Source organism: Dromaius novaehollandiae, chromosome 3, assembly GCF_036370855.1.
Source record: "Dromaius novaehollandiae isolate bDroNov1 chromosome 3, bDroNov1.hap1, whole genome shotgun sequence".
NCBI lineage: Eukaryota > Metazoa > Chordata > Aves > Casuariiformes > Dromaiidae > Dromaius > Dromaius novaehollandiae.
In genome coordinates, this window is record NC_088100.1 from 97,964,315 (window position 1) to 97,983,260 (window position 18,946).

Sequence of the window (18,946 nt, forward strand, 5' to 3'; positions counted from 1 at the left end):
AAGCAGAAAAACAAAAGGACTTTCTATTGCCTCCTTGTTGTGGATGGATGTAGTTGGCTGGCTAATAGTCATCATTCACACATCCAGAGTACCCTGGCTATGTGGGAGCTTTGTGTCTTGGGCGGTACCGCAGAGCCTCTGCTGCTTTCCTGTGCCTCCATGCAGCATAAGGCATGTGTGGAGGGGCATATGTCATCCAGGATTTTGTAAGGCATTCATCATTCAGCGACGTGTCCCCCAGCACAATGTGGCCGAAAAGCAAAGAAAGAGGGCTTTGAAGTTATAGCTAATATGAACCTCTCTTCTGCAGTAAAACAGTGATGGAGTAGATGCTGTATATCATAATGGCACAATTTTAAAGGGTGAAATACCAGCTTTATTAGGTGTGTTTGCTCAGGTGGTGGCCGTGAGACCACTTCTGTGACACACGGTGTGTGGTGCTGCCCATGTCCCTGCAGCCAGGCCAGGCTCCACGTGATACAGTGGTGGTGCTACACCCGTGGCTGCTTTGCTCCAGGAGTGGGGCAGGGACAGGGCAGGAGGGGAACAACCTTTCTTTCTTCTCCCCAGTGATTTTCCTCCTTTCCCCCAGAAAGTGCTGAAGCGTAATCAGGCAGAGCTGATGCACAGGTAGTGTTGGCCTCTGCCCTGGCATAGTAAATCTGCTCCCCATCCCATGGATTGATGTGATTAGTGACTGCATGCCTCTGATCCTCCAAAGCCCCAATGGCTCTCAACTGGGGAAATTGAAGGTGACACGCTTCTCTTGTAGCCTGGAATGTATTGCAGCTCGAATGTATTTCTTGTGTTTTGCTTCTAGGTTTAAGAAGAAATGTACTGCCTAGATTTTCTGTGTAGACTTATGATTTGAATGGGAGCCATCCTTTCCCCAGATTTAAGCCATGGCACTGTGCTCGTTTGGGTATCACCAGGCTAAGAAAGATAACTGGAGCCGCCCAATCCCCTTTTAAGGGTATATCCAGCATTTCTCAGTCTGAACCATGGGTTAGCCTTAAATATATAATCACATTGAGCTATTCTAGTGATGTCCACAGTAACTTTGATGGTGAAGGTGGAGTGCTCTGTGGCTTCCTAACTCTGCAATGTACTTGTCGCTTGATTAGCAGATGCTCTGGGCTGCCAGTTTGGTATTTACAGGGGTAAGATTGCTATTATATTACTGACTACTACTTTACTTTCCAAGACTTGGGGGGGTAGAAGGAGGATTATATATGTTTTATGAGTGTGTGATATCAAAAACATTACGTGAGAATGAACAAATTCAAGCTGAGAATGTTTTGAAGTTATGATTTCAAGTTTATTGGAGTTGTGTGGCAGTTGACAATGTTGTCTTTTGTGGTGCGATCTCATTATTGTGTCTATTCCTTTATAAGTCTTTTTGTACGTCTATTGACTGATGACAAAACTCAGCTCTAAGGCGTGCCTGCATATTTTTATTACAGCTTGAAACAGCTCGGTAATGAATCCCTGAGTGGGAATTTCCATCTCCACTTCTAACTTCTCTCTCCTGCAGTAGATTATCTGTATACATGTAGCTCATACGTTGGATGGGTTTATTAACCAGGAAGGTTCCAGTTCATATCCAGGTCCTGGGCACATTGTAGACTGGTGTGGGGAGGGGAAATGCAGCTCCTTCATGTAGGGGTTTGATCATTGCAGCATATACTCCCTGCTGCAGATGGGCATTTGCTCACTGGACCGTCTTGTGCTACCAATTTGGAACATATGGAACCTGTTTGTAACCCTACCAAAGCAGTTCATGAGATTTAATTTTTATTTAAACATGATAATGAACTGGAAAGCACTGTGACTCCCTTGCATAAAAGTACAGTCCCAGCACCTGTAAATTAAAGAGGATGGATCGTAATAAAATTGCCTTCTTCCTTTAAAGTTTATAAGAAAAAAAACTGTACAGCCATTTTTTGCTATTACTTGCAAACAGGAATCGAATAAGCAAAGAAAGATCATTATAAATGTGGTTTTAGAGGCGGTTCAGCTTGAGACAAAGGGATTTCTTCACATTCAACCTCATTAGTCTGATTAGTGGGCTTGTAAAATGAAGCATGAAAATGAAACATGACATTGACATGCACTGATTGTACTAAAATCTACACAAACTGCTGGTTGGAAATGAAAGTATAGTCTTCTCTGAACTGTATAAGAAGTTAAGTTTTTAAAGGGGCTCATTTTTAGAGCCTGTGAATTACATTGCTTGTAGGTATTAAGGGAAGACACTAAGAAGCTGAAAATTCCAAAGCAATTCAGTGGGGGTTTTTTACAGCACAGAAAAATGTGAAGATGTGACAAAGTTATTAGTAGAAGGAGACGCTGGGCAGGATCATTTCAAGATTGGGAGGAAATACATGAAATTCTATACTGGTTTTCATTTTTAATGTTGAAAGAATTGTTGGCATTATTTTCAAAAAGCCCTCTCTGTCCTGCTTTCTTATGTCTTCAAATGCACTCTGTCATGTTTCCTTGGTTATTATAAAAGTATCTGGTTGACTGGATCTTGACTGGAGATCCTGAAAGTAGAGTGGGCTTAATATTTCAACTGTTTCAACTAGTTCAGTTACTGGCACTGTATGATGCAGGTGCAACATAGTGTCTTACATTTAGCCTTAGCTGTAGAGCTACAACATACTGTCTTTAAAATCAGTTTTTGAATGCCTAGTTTTAGAGCTTAATCCCACAGTCCTGTATGTATTTGGGTATGGAATTAGTTTTACGTGTATTTTGTACTTTCAAAAATGCAGTTGTCAAACTTCATTATAGTGTGCTGCGTGAGAATGCATCATGTTCCACATTCTTGTTCTGTAGATGACTTTAAAAAGTGAAAAAAATAATTTGAATGTATGTTTTGGTGCTCCTGCAATATTACTTTCCGAGATGAGTCAGGACAGTACAAATACTGTCCCATGACTCCTTTTGCAATTGTGTGGTTTGCGTTTCCAATAAGAGCATCTTGAAAAGGGTTTCTAAATGCTTTTGGGCATTGTGAAAAAGCAAGCTGGCAATATCGAGTTAGGAGAAGACTTCAGCCTCTTGGTAATTAGGGAATGAAGGGCCAGGCTGCGGGTTCTGGTAACGCAGGGAAACATCCGATCGCTGTCATGTTATCTGTTGTGAGTAAGTGAGAGCACTGGCTTCCAGACCAGGGCTGGCGAGCAAAGCTCTGCTTTGGGGGCCCTGCTCTGTTCTGCACACCCGCAAAATAATCCCGTAAACCGTGAAATCAATGCATTGCCAGGCTTATTGACCCACCCCTGCTCTGTGCAGAGGTGAATTGTGCATTATCTATGCTGAAGTACCTAAGCAAATGGGTTTCAAGGAGATGGCCAATGTTGGGGGCAGCGCATGAAATGACCTGCTTGCCCTGCAGCTCCAGGGCTCTGGCGTTCGCCAGGCGCAGGCTCGGCATGCCCCCGGCCCACCAGGTGCTGCCGGCATGGGCCAGGAGCGCCCTGCGACCAGCTGCGCAAGAGCCATTTTTCAGGGCTTGTGAATGATCACTTTGCAGCAACTGGTCTGTAGCTGAGGCTTTGCAGACATGTGGGATTTATTTCCTTGGCATGAGTCAGGGCACGCTTTTGCCTTTTGGACTCAAAACAGTGAGCAATTTCCATGGAAAGGGGACACTACGTGGGAACAAGTGGGAAGGGGAGGAAGGAGGATCGCGTCTTTGCTTTCTTGACAATCTCTTTGGGAATGGCTCAGCAGGAGAAGGTGGGAGCATTTCCTGCACGCGGAGGTGGCATGTTTGGGATCGTACAAAGCGTGCCCCCTGCTAAAGGCGTTCTCCTGGTAGACTGGAGCAGGTTTCAGGACCAATAGTCTAAATACGCCTGGCGTGGCAGCCTGCCAGGCACCGAGGCACCTGCTCTCGTTCTCGAGCACTGAATACAGGCACGTTATTTTCAGCACCAGTTTGTGGAATTTATGTACTGAACAGGACAGAAGAAATCCTGGGTGAACAAAGTCTTATTTAGGAGTGTGTGTGCATGTTTCTAATACAAAATCTCAGCGCAAACAAACTCTGCCCACCAGGGACTATGCTCCAAAAGGGAGAATGACAGCACTGTTGGCTTGAATGTTCCCTCTTTCAAATGCACATAAATACGTTCCAGATATTTCATTGGTTCCCGATTCCTCTGCTGGTTACCCAGATGAGTAATCTGGTGACTTTCTGTTTTTCTGAAGATGCTTTCTTCTTGATTTTGCATGAGGGGAGGAAAGACCTGTAAGGGGTGAGGTTGGAGAAGTTGCTCTAAAAATGAAAGCACAAGTTAAAGTGTTTATTAGATATATAAAAATGTAATTGATGGCGTGCAAAAAGCCAGGCTTTTTGTCCATCTTTCAGGGCATTTGGGTGGCTTTGTACAGGCTAAGGCACTGCTCACTGTGGATTTGGGGAAGGCAGAATATGGTGCCAGATAAGAGCAAAACCTGTATATAGTTTGACCATATAGTATATAGTCAAGGTGTTGCCTACCATTAAGCAGAACCTTTTCTGCAGCAGAACAGGAGAGAGGTTTGGGAGAGAGGGCTTTTTGGACCAAAAACTCAAGTACACAGTGCTGGTGCCTCCTTTATCTTTAAAATCTCTGCAGTGATCACACTGGCCCTAAAAATGGTAACACTGTGTACTCCGAAAACTGACTAAAGCTTAAACAGACTGAAGTTGTGTACAAGTTGTGTTAAAAGATGTAAATATGGTAATAAATAGGAGATTTATGTAGCTAAGGAAAACACAGGAAAGTTCATCTTCATGTTTGCAATTGCAGTTAAAATAACAGAGAGTAACCTGTTTTCTAGTAAACTTGTTTTGTTTTCTGTTAACTTTAATACGTTTTGGAGGTTGCAGTTAATGACAGTACTATCTATGTTAGCAGTAAGGTGATAGATACAATTAGTCTTGCATGGCCTTCCAGGAAAAAAACCAATAGATGTCATATGACATATCTAAAAATGAACAGTGACTGCATCTATTTTATGCTTCATTTGACACAGTGTAATAATGTTGTGGTGCTGCTTGGTGGAGGAGGGGTTGAAGTAAAAATATATGTATTTGAATTGATCACAAGGCTTATCATATGATGCAGCTTTTGTGGTTTGCCACTTAGAAAGAAGTTCATACGAATTCCACCACCAAATAATGCCAGGGAGCTGTTGGCTTCAGTTTGGAGTTTTGGCACTTGTGATTGTTTCGGATTTGCACTTTCCTCTTCCATCTAGAAGTTGCCCTTGAGAAAAAGAACACAGGACTTTTAAGCAGCTGCTTTTCACTGAAGAATCTTAAATAAAAGTCATTTGCATAAATAGTTGTAACTGGGAAAAATGTGACCTGTCAATGTCTTCAGATGCAGCCTTATTCTGGAAAACTTTGCTGAAGTGTCCTTGTGTTCATTTTACTGTCACTCTCTCTGGCTGATGTACAAGTGGGTTTTAGTTTGCATGTGAGAGTTACATTTTTTGGTTGTGCTGATTACAAATTATAACAGGTTAGAGAGATTCTTATGGGTCGCTTTCTTCCCAGGTACACTGGGTTTTTTGTTTGTTTTGGCTTTTTTGAGTTCTGCAATGGCTAATATTAGGCATGAGTGCATAAGGATTCTCTAGAGCTGAAAATATAAGTGGATGCAGCTGGAGTTGGAAATCACCCTCTAAGCCTATAGCAAGTTTTTTCTGTGTCTATCAAGCACGTAGTGGGATCAGGAAGCACTCTGATGGGTGTACCCACCTCTGCTGGTCAGAGGCTTCGTTTTTGTCCTGAATGTGAAATTACTTGTGTGGGGAGCAGATTTGGAGAACCACAAACTGGGATTCTCTTCCAGCTAATGTTAGCTCTACAGTGCTAATAGGATTAAAAGGAGCCAAAACGTACTGCTTCTCTTACAGGTAAGAAACTGGTCTGGTTTTATAGATAAGAGTTTAGCCATCTGGAGGAATTGCTCAAGTCTGCTCTCATTCCTAAAACTGCAGTGTGTCACTAAAGTGAGAAAAGACTATATGTGCTTCTGAAATTGCTTATGATTTTCCGTGAAGGAAAGTGTCAAGGGGATGATGGAGAGACTCTGCGAGCCATAGGAACCAACCTGTACCAGCGCCAACACTCACTTGAGCAGCAAATGGAAACAGCCACATAATAGCTGAAGAAAATGTTTGAAACAAATTGGTAGTGTTGTTCTAGCTCTCAAGGGGACACGCTGGCCTCCTGTGACTTGGAGCGTTAAATTTGCTTTTAGGTCAGGGCAAGCACTGTGGTCAGCTGTGCCCAGCAGCTAGAGCGGGAGCAGGGTTTGGAAAATCTCGACGTGAGCTCAGGTGAGAAGCCACAGAAGCGGGTGGCTTGGGCAAAAAGGGCTGGGCCTCTGGCTGGTGGTTGTATCAGACAGACAGCCAAGGCAGGATCGCCAGAGATCAGCCTGAAAGAGCCACGCTGTGATCCCACCGAGGATCAGTGCTGCAAACTGCTGCCTGCAGCAGGAGACACGTAGAGATGGGGTGGGTTCAAGCAGGCCTGTGAGGTGAGAAGAGTAATTGGGGCAGGGGTAGGCAGCCTGCCGCGGAGATCAGAACAGTGAAATTACAGGCCTAAGTGTGAACTGGGAGCTAGGGGCAGAAATGGGATCCGGGTTAGAGAAAAGGTCGGGACTCAGGACTCAGCAGGGAAGGTTGCTTGCTGTGGCCTAGAAGCACTTTGGACAATTGAGAGACTGGAGGACTTTGAATGCTTGATGGATGGGACGAGCTGTCGAGCTGCTGGCCTTGCTGGGGGTTCACGTAGGACCTTTAGGCCTGCTGCAGTTACTTGCTCCGGAGTGATGCTGGTAAGCCTGGAGGAGGCAGCTTTGGAGGCAGGTTTCTGGACTCCACAACAGCAGACTTCTCTGTCAGTTTGCCTTTGCCAGTCCTGTGGGGGAGCAACTTCAGTCACTCAAGCTGTCAGTGCAATGCTTTTGCTTGCAAAACACAGCCACTGCCAGTCAAAAGGCCAACAGTCACATTAAAAATCATGATATATATAAAAAAGTGTGGTGAGGGGGTGTCATTCTTGTTTCCTTGTGTTAATGCGTCTGAAGATATAGCTTGCCAGCTTTGCCTATAATTCCAAGACCTAAACACAAACTTAGCTTGATTTTAAAAAGAAAAGAATTAAAATGTCTAAGTGGTTTGGATTTTTTTTTAAGTGTGACCCAAGCCTAGGCAAGTCCTTCCAGCCACTGTGGCTAAGACACAGCAGTTTCCATAGCAAATAGCATACAAGGGAGCGAAGCCACTTTTGGTGCATCCAGCTGCCTGTTACTTTTCAGTGTCAAAGGCAGTAGCTGATGCCGGCTGGCTTGCAGGTAGTCCTTGCAAGCCAGATTCACCGTTGTGCTTCTGATCCGTAACAAGATACCTTAACAGCTCTTCTCCACCTTACTAATTGAAAGGCATTAGTGAAGAGAATTAACTAACTCCTTGATTACGGGAATTTGGGACTCAAGAAAAGTGTTCCATATGAGCCCTGTGACAAATCACAAGCTGCCAAAACTGCAGGCTGGCTTTCAGACAAGAGAAGCATCAGCGATGCCTTTAAATAGTACAACTGAAGTTTTTCTGATTTTATTTATTTGAAGCTATTTTTTATGTGATCACACAAAAATGGGGTGCATACCAATCACTAGAGCTTCCTATGGTGCTTTTGCAGCTTCAGTTGAGTAAGAGAAAAAAACAGTGCCCCATTACAGAAAGCAGGAATAACGGAGAGCCTGGGGAAGTGAGAATCCATGTCTAAAGGCCCTTAGAGATGGCAGAAACCTGCAGGCACGGATGAGCTCACCAGACTCACACACAGGCCCAGATAACGAAAAGGCAGCTGTTGTCCCATGTGTTGGCTTGCACAAAGGGAGCAGAAGTTCACAGAGTTTTGACAGATTTTGCTATCCTAAGAAAATATTGTTAAGGCTTTTCTTTTCTTTTTTTTTTTTTCTCCTTGGAAATCATTTCTTCCTCTCCTGGGAAGTCTACCATAGAGAGTTGGGCGACAAAAAAAAAAAAAAAAAAAAGAAAACAATGCTGTTTGTTTAAATGTGAGTATTTCTGCATCTCTACTGTTGCTTAAAAAAAAAAAAAAGATCTGTCATGTGTGTGAATAGTTTTATAAAGATGCTCAGGGAGAAGTAACTGATGCAGCCTTCACCAGCTAGAACAAGAGAAGTTGTGTGTTAGACTGAAGTGTTATCCAGTGCTCTGTCTACTATTGCAAGCAAATGGGATGAATTTTACCTACTCTCCAGAGATCCCAGCATTGCTTAGGAAACTGGGGGGGGGGGGGGGGGCCTGTCTGAAAAGATATACTTTGCTCTGAGTTATCTGGGTGGTTTTGCTGTTTTATTAGTAATCATGTTTTATACCAGGATGTTGAGAATTCCCTGTAATGTTTTGTTCAGCATGACTCTTACCTGCGTGAAATATATGGTGCATTCGAGGAGAATGAGAAAGACAGACAGATAGACAGACTCCCACTGCTGTTTAGGGCATGGGCTGAATCTGCTCCGGAGGGAGGCATGGGTGCATTAGTCCGTGCTTTGCCAGACAGGCACTGCACCCACTTGAAGACTGTAACCATCCAGTGGTGGAGCATCGACTCTTCCTACCTCGAGAGATTCAGAGCATTTACATTTACTATGCCTTTATTATTCAAATAGCCATTACAAAGAAATAGTGCAAGAGCAAATGTTGTTAGGTTTCCATGTGTTCCTCCCAAAAGTGCATCTTGAAGTCTTTGAACAGTAACTATGGCAGTGATGGCTTGTTAAGTTTGTATCTTTTAGATACAGGACAGGTTCTGCTTTGTCATGCTGATGCCAGTTTATTAAATGGGTATCAAGAAAAGCTTTGGTAAAACTATTCATTTAAAAACATAACCTGAGTTGGGGCAAGGAGGGCTGACTTGTGGAGATGGGTTTCTTGCTTTTTGCCATGATCCCATACAGAAATTATTTTTCCTTTGCATTTGAAAATAAAGCTGTCCTTCTGTTTTGTGTGTGCGTGCACACATGCATGTTAAGGCTGCCAAGTTGAACAATGCCAACATTTTTTTTTTCTTAAAGAAAGTTTAAAAATGGTTCAGCCATTTTAAGGATGATACTGGGGGGGGGGGGGGCAGGCGGTGGAAATGGTTTGAACATTTCAAAAAGATGAACTTGAAAATTAGCCCAAGTCTGAGATCAGCCCAAATCACGAGATTTTTGACAAAACTGTACTACCTGGTTTTCAGCAGAGCATAGTAAGTGTCAAACAACATAATCATGACTATTTATTTCTCTCTATGCTGTTAGAGAGGCCAGGTACAATGATAAGATATGGTGCTTTTAGGCAGCAAAAGATGCACATGGAAATAAGCACGTCTACTGGCCTACTGGAGGAAAAAAGCTCAAAAAGGTTTTGAGAAAAATCTTACTAAAACACTGTTAAGCAGAACAAAGCCCAGCTATTGATGCCATCTGTATATTACGTTTCTGGCTAGGCTTTGGGTCTTTTTGGTACAGAAATTGCAGTAAGAGGTTGGCTTACTAGGACATTCATATGCAAACACAAAGCTCAATAACATGAGAAGGATTTTGCTGTAGTAGAAAGAAGAAAAAGCAAGCTGTAGGCAACAGTAGTGTGTTCTTTGAGAAGTTATTTGGGGGGGGGGGGAGTGGAGAATAGCTGAAGCTCTTTCTTTTGGAAGAAGTGTGCTAGCAATAAGCTACATTTGAACACCCAGAAACTGGTGCCCAATGGGCAGCAAATGTAGCGAGTAATAGCAGTGTGATTAAGCTACAACCTGTAAGATTGGGCCTGACCTGTTTAGATCAGGTCCTAGCTAAGTGGTTGGCTTTTCACCCGCAGGACTGTCAAAGTGTCCTGAAGCTCAGTGGGCAGCTTTAAATGGGTGATAACATCCACAGCACCAGCCATGCCACACTGTCAGGCATTTGCTGTAAGCTGTGATTACTCTTAATTACGACAGCTTTAGAAGCAAGGGATTGTGTTCTACTTTTACCTCTGCCCAGCCTCCCATCTATATTAAACGTGGAGATGACAGGCACCCTCACCACCACCTCCCCAGGCAGATTGTTCAGTAGCTTCACTGTTGAACTACATTTTAAATGGAGTTAGCAGCTGGGTTAAGCACCAGCAGCTGCCACAGACTGCAATTTGAATTTAAGTATGTGGCTGAAAAATGAGATTCTTAATGTGTCCGTCCTCCTACAGCATGGATCAGTGTTACTCCAGAGGCCAAAAAAAAAAAAAAAAAAAAAAAAAAAAAGTAAATTCTGTAAGGAACAACATTGGGATGTACAACAGAGTTGTGACTGAGAGCTGCGTGAAGTAGCAGGTTGGATTGTGGAAAGCTGTTATTCATGGACTTGTCAAGAGTGCCAGAATATGATGGCTTATGTTACTGCCACAAAAACTGAACTGAGGAATTGTGGCAACTCAGCCTCTAAAAATGAAAGGGCATGCCTCGCGGCAAGTATTCATTTTGTCAAATTGCTTTTCTTATTGTTTTTTTTGTTTGTTTAATTGGGTTTTTTTGAGTAGCATTAATAAAAGACACCCTTAACTCCTACACAGAAATCCATTTTTGAAATTGAACCAGATGTCTGCATCTTAAGAAGTGTTTCAGAAGGATAGTCTGCAGGGCAGTAACACACTGTTCGAGGAAAGCTGGATTAATCACCTGCAAAACTCTACAATAAGGTTGACAGTACATGCCTTTGTCAATTTACTTCCCAGCTTTCAGATACGGATAACTTGTTTTGTTCTTTCATTCTTTAAAGATCAATGCAAACCTTTATTTTCTATAAATAATTTAATAAATACTTTTGTTTTACAATGATACAACAAATGACAAATTCATAGCAAATGAGTCTCAAAGAATTTAGGATCAGTATACTTTAATAAGGTATCAGTGTCAAAATACATTTCCTTATCAAGTTAAAGTTCCCATACAGTTATAATATTGTCAATAAGAATTTAGCAATATAGATTACGAAATAATTATGATGAAAAGTATGATTAATATTAAGACATGGAATATTCTTTCAGAGTGTTTTAGTAAACTGTTAGGGTATAACAATTTTAATGCTGAAACTACACAAATAAGAAACAGAAGAGCAGTATTCAAGTGTCATTAATCCTTGAAGCCTTTAAGTCCTTGCCACTGCAAATAATTTGTCAAAGCTGGCTTGCCAATTTTCATCAAATTTTGATGCTTACAATATATTTTTCCACATATTATAAGTAAGTTCACTTTAAGAGTAGCTTATTTTTGGTAATAAACTCTTGAAAGATCTGCCTGCAATGGGGGACTATCATAATTTTTTTATGTTATGTACCACTAGCAAAAGAAGATCTTCAGCTTTTCTTTTTTTCTTTTTTTTTAAGAGCACATAGTATATATGGTTAACACAACAGTCTCTGAAGTGCTCAGTGAACTCAAGGCTTCTTCTCTGCAAGTGTCAGTGCATGATAAAAGCAATTTTAGAAAACAGACTTCAGTGGAATTGGAAGTCTGAAGAGAATAGCTTTGCTCTAAGGACTACTTTCTGGGCCAGATTTTTACCTTGTGTAAATTGCTGCTGTTCCATTTTCTTCAATGCAGCTACAATGATTTATACCAGTGGAGGAAGGAAGATGACATATTCCAGCAGATACCTAGGTTTGTATGTATTTCAAAGGCAGAACTGCTCACCTGCCTTTTATTAACTTTAATATTTTTGCTGTTTAAGTATTCTACAATTTACTCCATCACAAATATTCAAAGCCTTATTTTTAAAAATATGTGCATGACAACGGATGATAGTTGAAAAGGAGATCTGAAAATGTCTGGCTGCCTTTTAATGACATTTCAGCTATTGATTAATATAAGGCAAGTTAAAATGATGGAGAACTGTCTGCCAGCTACTGATCTCATACACAATCCTTAATTCTTTTTTGTCTACTTATAACTGAGTAGCCTAATACACTGGGAAATACTACTTTAAACTTTTAGTTTTAATGATTCAGTATTGTAGGTTATATCGCTAGCTAGCATATAAAATGTATAAAAGCTAACATTAATCAGAGGTGTTAGTACTGGCCGCAGGTCAGATTCCGGAAGTATCAGCAACACCATAACAAATACTACTAGTTCTAGCAGAAACAGCTCTTAAAAATTGTGTCCTAGATATAGCAAAAGTACCAAGAGATGATTAACAATTGACCCAGAGAGAATTAAAAAAATCTGTCTTGTGTAAAAATAAAAGGAACAAAAAAGAACAAAACAAGAAAGCCCCATCACAAACAAAAACACAGGTCTAAATCCTCCACTGGGGTAAATCTGTAGGACCCCCTCATCCGTAGAGCTAAGCCAGGTTAAATCAGCTGAGAATCTGGCTTGCTTCTGAGAAGAAAAGCTTACAATGTGCAACTTTCACAGATACCCACAAACATTGCAGTTCACCATTCACATTTCATTCAACAAAGTGTATTAAAATAAGGGAAAGGGGGGTAGTCAGAAGGCTGTTTTTTTTTTCTTCAGTATGCTTTTCCAAAAGTTATTAGAGTTACAATATGATAAATGCTGGTAAATATAAAGACTCAAAGGATTTTAATTTGGCAGATCAACAAAAAACTGTGGTTGGAGATCAAATTTGTTTCATTTATCTTTGGCAATAAAAAGAAATCTTTGCAGTACTGCAGCCAAAGTATCACATGATGAGGCATTTATACCACAGCTTTTTATTAGCATAAAAATTGAAGAATATTTTAGAGTATAAATTACAGGCAACGAGATAAGGGGAGGGCAATCAAACTCTCTAAACACTTTAATTGCAATAGAGAAAATACAGTAGATGTATTTCTTTATATGAATAATAAAGTGAGTAACTTCAGAAGGCCACTATTTGGTAACGTGGACAGGTTCAATATCTAAGTAAAATCCTGTAAAAGTGTATTGGTATTAGAAATTGTCTACTTGCAAAAATATATTTAAAAACTGAAGCTGTTTGAACAGTATAGGCCGAGGAATATTGCAGAATTGCTCAGGTTGCCTGGTCCAGAGCTCTGAGCAGTTCACTTCCCTGCAGGAGCGTAGAACCGCCCAAAACGGGGACATTAACCTCACAGTCATATCTCGTCAATTCAGGCAACAAATATGGTTCAAAGGAGGGGCCCAGCAGACGACTTGTCATACCTGAAATAGATTATTGAAGTCAGTCATGGTGTCAAGTAAGACCAGAGGCAGAGAGATGCCTTGTTTTCTCTCCTTCTCTTCTGTTTACACCAGTTAATTTCATTTTGTGTTCATGTCAATATGCCTCAAACCAACAGTTACAATTTTCAGAGTGAATCTAGGCATTGCACTGCCTTCAACTGCTTTAAGCGTGTCACACTGACACTTCGCGAAGTTTTCCACCCCAACCCCCAGTTCAGACTGTCTGAGGAAAATGATACTGGTTCAAATCAAGAAAGCTGTAGTAGGTAACACAGTTTTCTAAATTGACACCCACTCCAACTTTTTTGTTTTGTTTGTTTTTTGATTTTTAGAATGTGCATGTTAAGCTCCAACCCACAAACCTCTGGTATCGACACTGCACTTAAGTTTAGTACAATTTAGTTAATTCCATCATAAGGCAAGAATATGCAAGAGGATAACTGGACCTCGAAGGTATGAAGTTCAACTGAAATGAAGGGCAAAAATCATTTTCAAGTTTCAAACTAAACAATAGAACAGATTTTTCATTCTACAAAGCAGATCGTATTTACTTCTAGGTTTATCATCCTCACCCCCCCCCCCCTTTTCTTTTCATCATGGCATCAGTACTGGAACTAAACTCCAATACCTTCCAAATTTTGTATTTGATAGCTCTTACCTGACACTTTATGAGTTGGCTGGACAGCAAAGTCCTGATAATGGGAACTGTAAAACTGAGGGGGGAAAGTTCCTGCTTTCAGACTCTCCCCAGGACTGCCACGGGGGGGTTGCTGCTGCTGCTGCTGCTGCTGCAGGTGGTTCATTGGTTGGCTCAGACTTCTTGAGTTACAAATAAACTCATCTTATTTAAAGAGGAAAAGGAAAAAAAAAAGTAAATTAAGCCTTTGTTATGTTACAGTAGATAATAGTAATGCAAAGCAAAGTGATCGTCTTCTTGAGGTATACCCACATCTTGTAACAAAAGAAGTCCAGAAGCAGTGCTATCTCTGGAAGCAGTACTGCATTCAAGATAAGTTTGCATAATGAAACACAGTGTTGTAGAGAGAAAGCATTGGTGCTGCTTTTCTAGCTCTGACATGTCCGCAACTTGTTGCAGTGTGAGGGAACCATGTCTCCATTGAGCAGATCTCTGTTACCTCCAAAGCAATGGTGTGAACATGTATGAAACAATCCACTAGGCCATTATCAAATGTACCTTGAACTGTTCAATTTCTAGTCATATAACCTGATCTTTAATTTTAGCTTATTGTATTTTTTTTTTTTACAGGACTTGTTGACATTACCTTCGTTTTGAAGGAGTTTTTGTTTCTATTCAAACTGACTTAAAATTTTGTTTCATAATTGTACATTGCAAAATCGATTTATTTTGTCTTACCAGTAAGAACACTTGTGCTGAGAGACTTCTTTTCTGTAACCAAGGAACAATTTTCCCCTTTGAGAAATTTCATTCTCTTCCACATTAAATGAGATGGGTTAATGACAGATGGGTCGCCCTAGGATTTGAAGAACAGCACAATGAATAATTACATTCATGACCTTGGTGTGCCCAGTATTTTGAAGGGAATGTGTTTCTTATGATTACCCCACTCAGCTGTTGCAATGCTTGTTCTTCATAATCCAGTTGTCGCTTCAGTTTCAAACTGTTAGACAGAGCAATTCTCGCTGGATTTATATCTATGCGTCGTTGCCCAAAAGCCTCCAGTGGCCTGCTAAGAAAAGATCTCTGGGTGAGTGAGCAGGCAGGCAGATCTAAACCATCTTGTTCAGTTACAAATTCTTCTTTCATTTAAGGTGTCTTTGACATGTAACAGTAGATAGACCTCAAACATTTGATCAGATATTTTTATTTCTTTCTGTCAGTTATTTCACGAGCCTTGGAGACTTCTGACTTTTCGGAAGAAAGACTAATGAAAGTCTCATATAAACTGCCTCTAGGAATCTCCAGACAGACATAATAATGCTGTGGAATAGAGTCATGCAATTTTTAAGTATAGGAATTTGAGAGCCATGCCTGTCCCCTTGTTTTGCATACTAAATATGGACACAGATGTTGCTGTTCAGGGACAAACCTTCTCTTTCCAAACACAAATTCAGACAGTGGTATTTCTGCCAACAACTAAAAACCCCAAAAGTAAACTTCAGGTAAACTGCACAGCTTCAGGTTTTAAAATGACCTGTGCTATTTTGTACTCTTCCTGAATGTTTTAAAGTATGACTTAAGATGCACACTCTACTCTGCCTGCAGCCCAAGAGCTCTTTGAAAAGGGTAAGAATCTTCTAGGACTGTAGCCTTTGATCTACAGTTTCATCCAATGCTGTTCACATGTGTAAGAAAGTGATCAAGGTAAGGAAGACTGTAGAAAAAAAATGCAATTTTAAATCTTAGTTGTAGTACTTGCATGTAGCAACAGTAAATGTACTTGTCCTATTCACTGTTCATCCTTCCCTCTCTCCTGGTTTCTGTTGTGCAAAAAACATGTGCAAGGTAAAGTAAGCATGGGTCTCAGCTTACTGCTGGACCGTGTTCCCATCTGCAGGTTTTTCAGAATTTTTCTAAACTGCATAAAGTAAAGCTGATTTTGCAAATCTTGTGTAATTTTTACCTGGCCACCAGGAAACCCACTCATGCCTCTTTAGAGGTAATGAGAAGGTTAATGGCCCACCTCTGCTGCCACTAGAGCGACTGTCACTGGGAGAGCACTACACTGATTTCCCCAGAAGCGCAGCCTGAGCTGCCAGTAGTCCGCATGTCTATCAAAACAACTTATTCCATCTGAACTGGTAAGAACAATTTTTCAAGATTATGACCAAAAAACCCACGTAAAACACAGTTACAACACAGAAACTCTTACCTTTTTTTATATATGGGCACGTTGGGAGAATGTACTGGTGGCCCTGAGGGGGAACTTGATAAGGATCCTGAGTATTTATCCATGAGTCTCCATTTAGTAGGAACATATTCTAATGGGGGATCAGGTGGCCACTGGGTGTTTGGTCTTCCTCCCATTGAAGAGAGGGGAGTGCTGGCTTGGTCATGGTACGGTGGCAGTGATGACCTACTCGCATTGTTGAAGAACACAGATGACAGAGACCCATGACCAGGGTTAATGTTTTTATTTGATAGCTGTGGGCAATACTTCTCTGGGAGGAACTGATTCTGTGAAGCAGAAGCAAGGGGTTGGAAGATGGTACTCATGCTACTTAGACTCTGCTGGGTGTTTTGTGCACTTTCAGAGAGAGGACGTTCTTCTTGGCAGATGGGGCTGAGCTGGAAATCTTCTCCATCCATAGGAATGTAAGGAGCCAAGGTTTCAAGGTCCAGTTCATTGAAATCAGTCTGCACAAAAATAAATTACGTCCGTAAAGAACCTCCATCAAGTCCATAAAGAAAGGTTAATAGTAATTATGGCAGTTAGTGTGACGTGAAATACTAGTAGACACGAGGCTGAAGAATCATCATATGCTAAATTTACTGAAATGAAACCGGTCAGCTCCTATTTAAAGGCATGCCTTGTTTCTGTGAATGGCACATACATTCATCATATCATAATCAGTAAAGTGACAGGACAAACCGAGGAAAAAATCCTGCTAGACTCCCGGATAAGCAATACTTGCTAGAGTAGCTTGCATGCAGCCTGAAACATCAGTGCGATGTGAACTACATCTTGTATTTCACTGAGCTTTGAATAGCTTGTCTGCCAAGACTCTGCAACATGTGGCATCCAGTTTAACCTCAGGCTTTTTCTTGCTAATAGAAAATAAAGCTTTCTCACTATCCAGATATATGAAAACATGCATCTAAAATGTAAAAAGTTTTTTAACAATGTAGTGGGAAAGATATTAATGCCCTTGTATCTGTATTCTTATTAATTTCTCTCAGAGCTGAGCAGACAGGGAAATGAGTGTTGGCCCACCAGTCGGTTCATGAGAGGGCATTACTTTAGCGCTCATTTTTCCCAGCAAAAGTACCTGCTAATATGGTGGGACACACCTACACACACAGATGCTGAATTTGACAGAATTCAGTTTTGCAGGTGTCAGGTCTTGCACTGGTTTTGATCCTGATCTACATTTTCCCCCCTCATCTCTGTCCGTCCTTTCTACTGTTTCTGTTGCTGATCCCATGCCAAACTTTTATACTGAAATTTCTTCAGGATATGGGCTACAGCCTACCTTTCTTAAGTCTATAAAGAACCTCCATAAAGTCCATAAAGAAAGGTTAATAATAATTATGGCAGTATCTTACTAAGTTTGCAAGTTACTCTGGCAAATTGAGGCACCTCATTTGGACTCCAGACCTCCTCCCCAGACTTTCTGTAGGACTAACAGAAGGAGATGGGTGTCTAAGATCTGCGCTGCCACCCAGTAGCCCCTGTTCCTTTCTCTTGATTGTTGAAGAAATATAAATGCCTAACAAAGGCATTTCAGTTGAGTGCCTAAAGTTAGGTGTGCTGAATCAGGCCTACATCTTTTATCCACTGGCTCACTTGATGTAATGGTGTAACAGTGGAGGATTAAGAGAGTTAATAATAAAGGGAATGTCAATAGTTATACCCTGATTAGAGTGCAAGGAGATGGAGACTGCAGGATGTCACTTTATGTGCAAGAAATTTTTGTATCTGTCTGACCCACATAGGAACAAATCCTCCAAAAGAAAAGTCAAGAAGAATACGTCCAAAGTGGCAGTTTTCATTTTGTAATTAGAGATATGTGGGCACAAGGGGCATTTCTTTCTCATTTTGAGGTTTTGCAGGACTTGGTTTATTTATACTTTGCTCTAGAAAGGATGTTTATTGGCTAGTCATCAGGCGAGATTAACAAAATGCGGCTGCTTCTATTCCTTATCTGGCCCACAGAAGCTTCCACAGTCTGAAGGCTGTTGGCTTGTTCCTTCTTAGTGGTTTCACCAGTGACATTCAGGGACAGAAATTTAGACCTAAGCTTTTAAAAGCGTATGTTTTTGTTACTATTGTGTGTCAAAGTCCTAATGTACGTGTGCAAATGCAGCTTGCATGTTATGTCACTACACCTGTACATACAGCATGCAACTCTACTACCTGCTAGTATGGGACTGGTTTACTAGTTCCTTACCTGGGAGTTGCACTGACTCTTTGATTCTGTGTCCATGGCAAAGAGTTTTTCAATAACCTCAATCTTGAGATCTTCATCCACAGAACTGTAGTAATCCCCTGGGCTGCTTGGCTGCACAGAAATAAAAATCTGTTACAAGCAGCAAGACAACCACAGTACTGACTTAATATCATGTAATTTATATTGTGCTCTTCAGTAACAGATCTTTACTATGAAAAGCAAATGGCAAGACTGCATATACAGGATACTCAGAACCCAAAAGCACATGGTTCTGTCCATCGCATCTAATACAGGAACCTAGCTGTCTTGCTGGGTTAAATGCTTTTGGCAACTTGGACCAGCGGTATGAGATGTACACTATTAAATGTTTTTGTTAAGAAGGAGACACACTTAGCACTGCCCCAGTGTCCTCATTAAAATTGGACATCGTCTAGTAAAGGCCCGCTAAGAGTGCCCTCCAGCTCTTAGGGGCAATGCCCTGAAAGTCAGCGTGTTAATTCTCGCTGTGGGGAACTCTGTGGGCCTGCTCTCAAAAGCCAGAGCTGGGAAACTTCCTGGACTAAAACTATAGCTTCTAGTTAACAAACAGAAAGAGGATAG

The 18,946-nt window shown here is 41.1% G+C and overlaps 1 protein-coding gene across 3 annotated transcripts in view; it reads right to left on the reverse strand.

Annotated features, from left to right (window-relative positions):
- Nucleotides 1-10,938: 10,938 nt before the first annotated feature.
- EPAS1 (endothelial PAS domain protein 1) overlaps nt 10,939-18,946 on the reverse strand; it is a 79,160-nt gene continuing 71,152 nt past the window's right edge. For 2 of the 3 annotated variants that reach the window (XM_064509565.1, XM_064509567.1), the window contains exons 11-16: nt 18,347-18,457; nt 16,108-16,592; nt 14,838-14,964; nt 14,631-14,748; nt 13,914-14,096; nt 10,939-13,234 (exon numbers count right to left, since the gene is read on the reverse strand). In XM_064509565.1, the coding sequence (XP_064365635.1) occupies nt 13,083-13,234; nt 13,914-14,096; nt 14,631-14,748; nt 14,838-14,964; nt 16,108-16,592; nt 18,347-18,457 (1,176 nt within the window). In that variant the 3' untranslated portion in view covers nt 10,939-13,082. The remainder of the gene's footprint in view (nt 13,235-13,913; nt 14,097-14,630; nt 14,749-14,837; nt 14,965-16,107; nt 16,593-18,346; nt 18,458-18,946) is intronic. The other variant, XM_064509566.1, reaches the window with a different exon arrangement.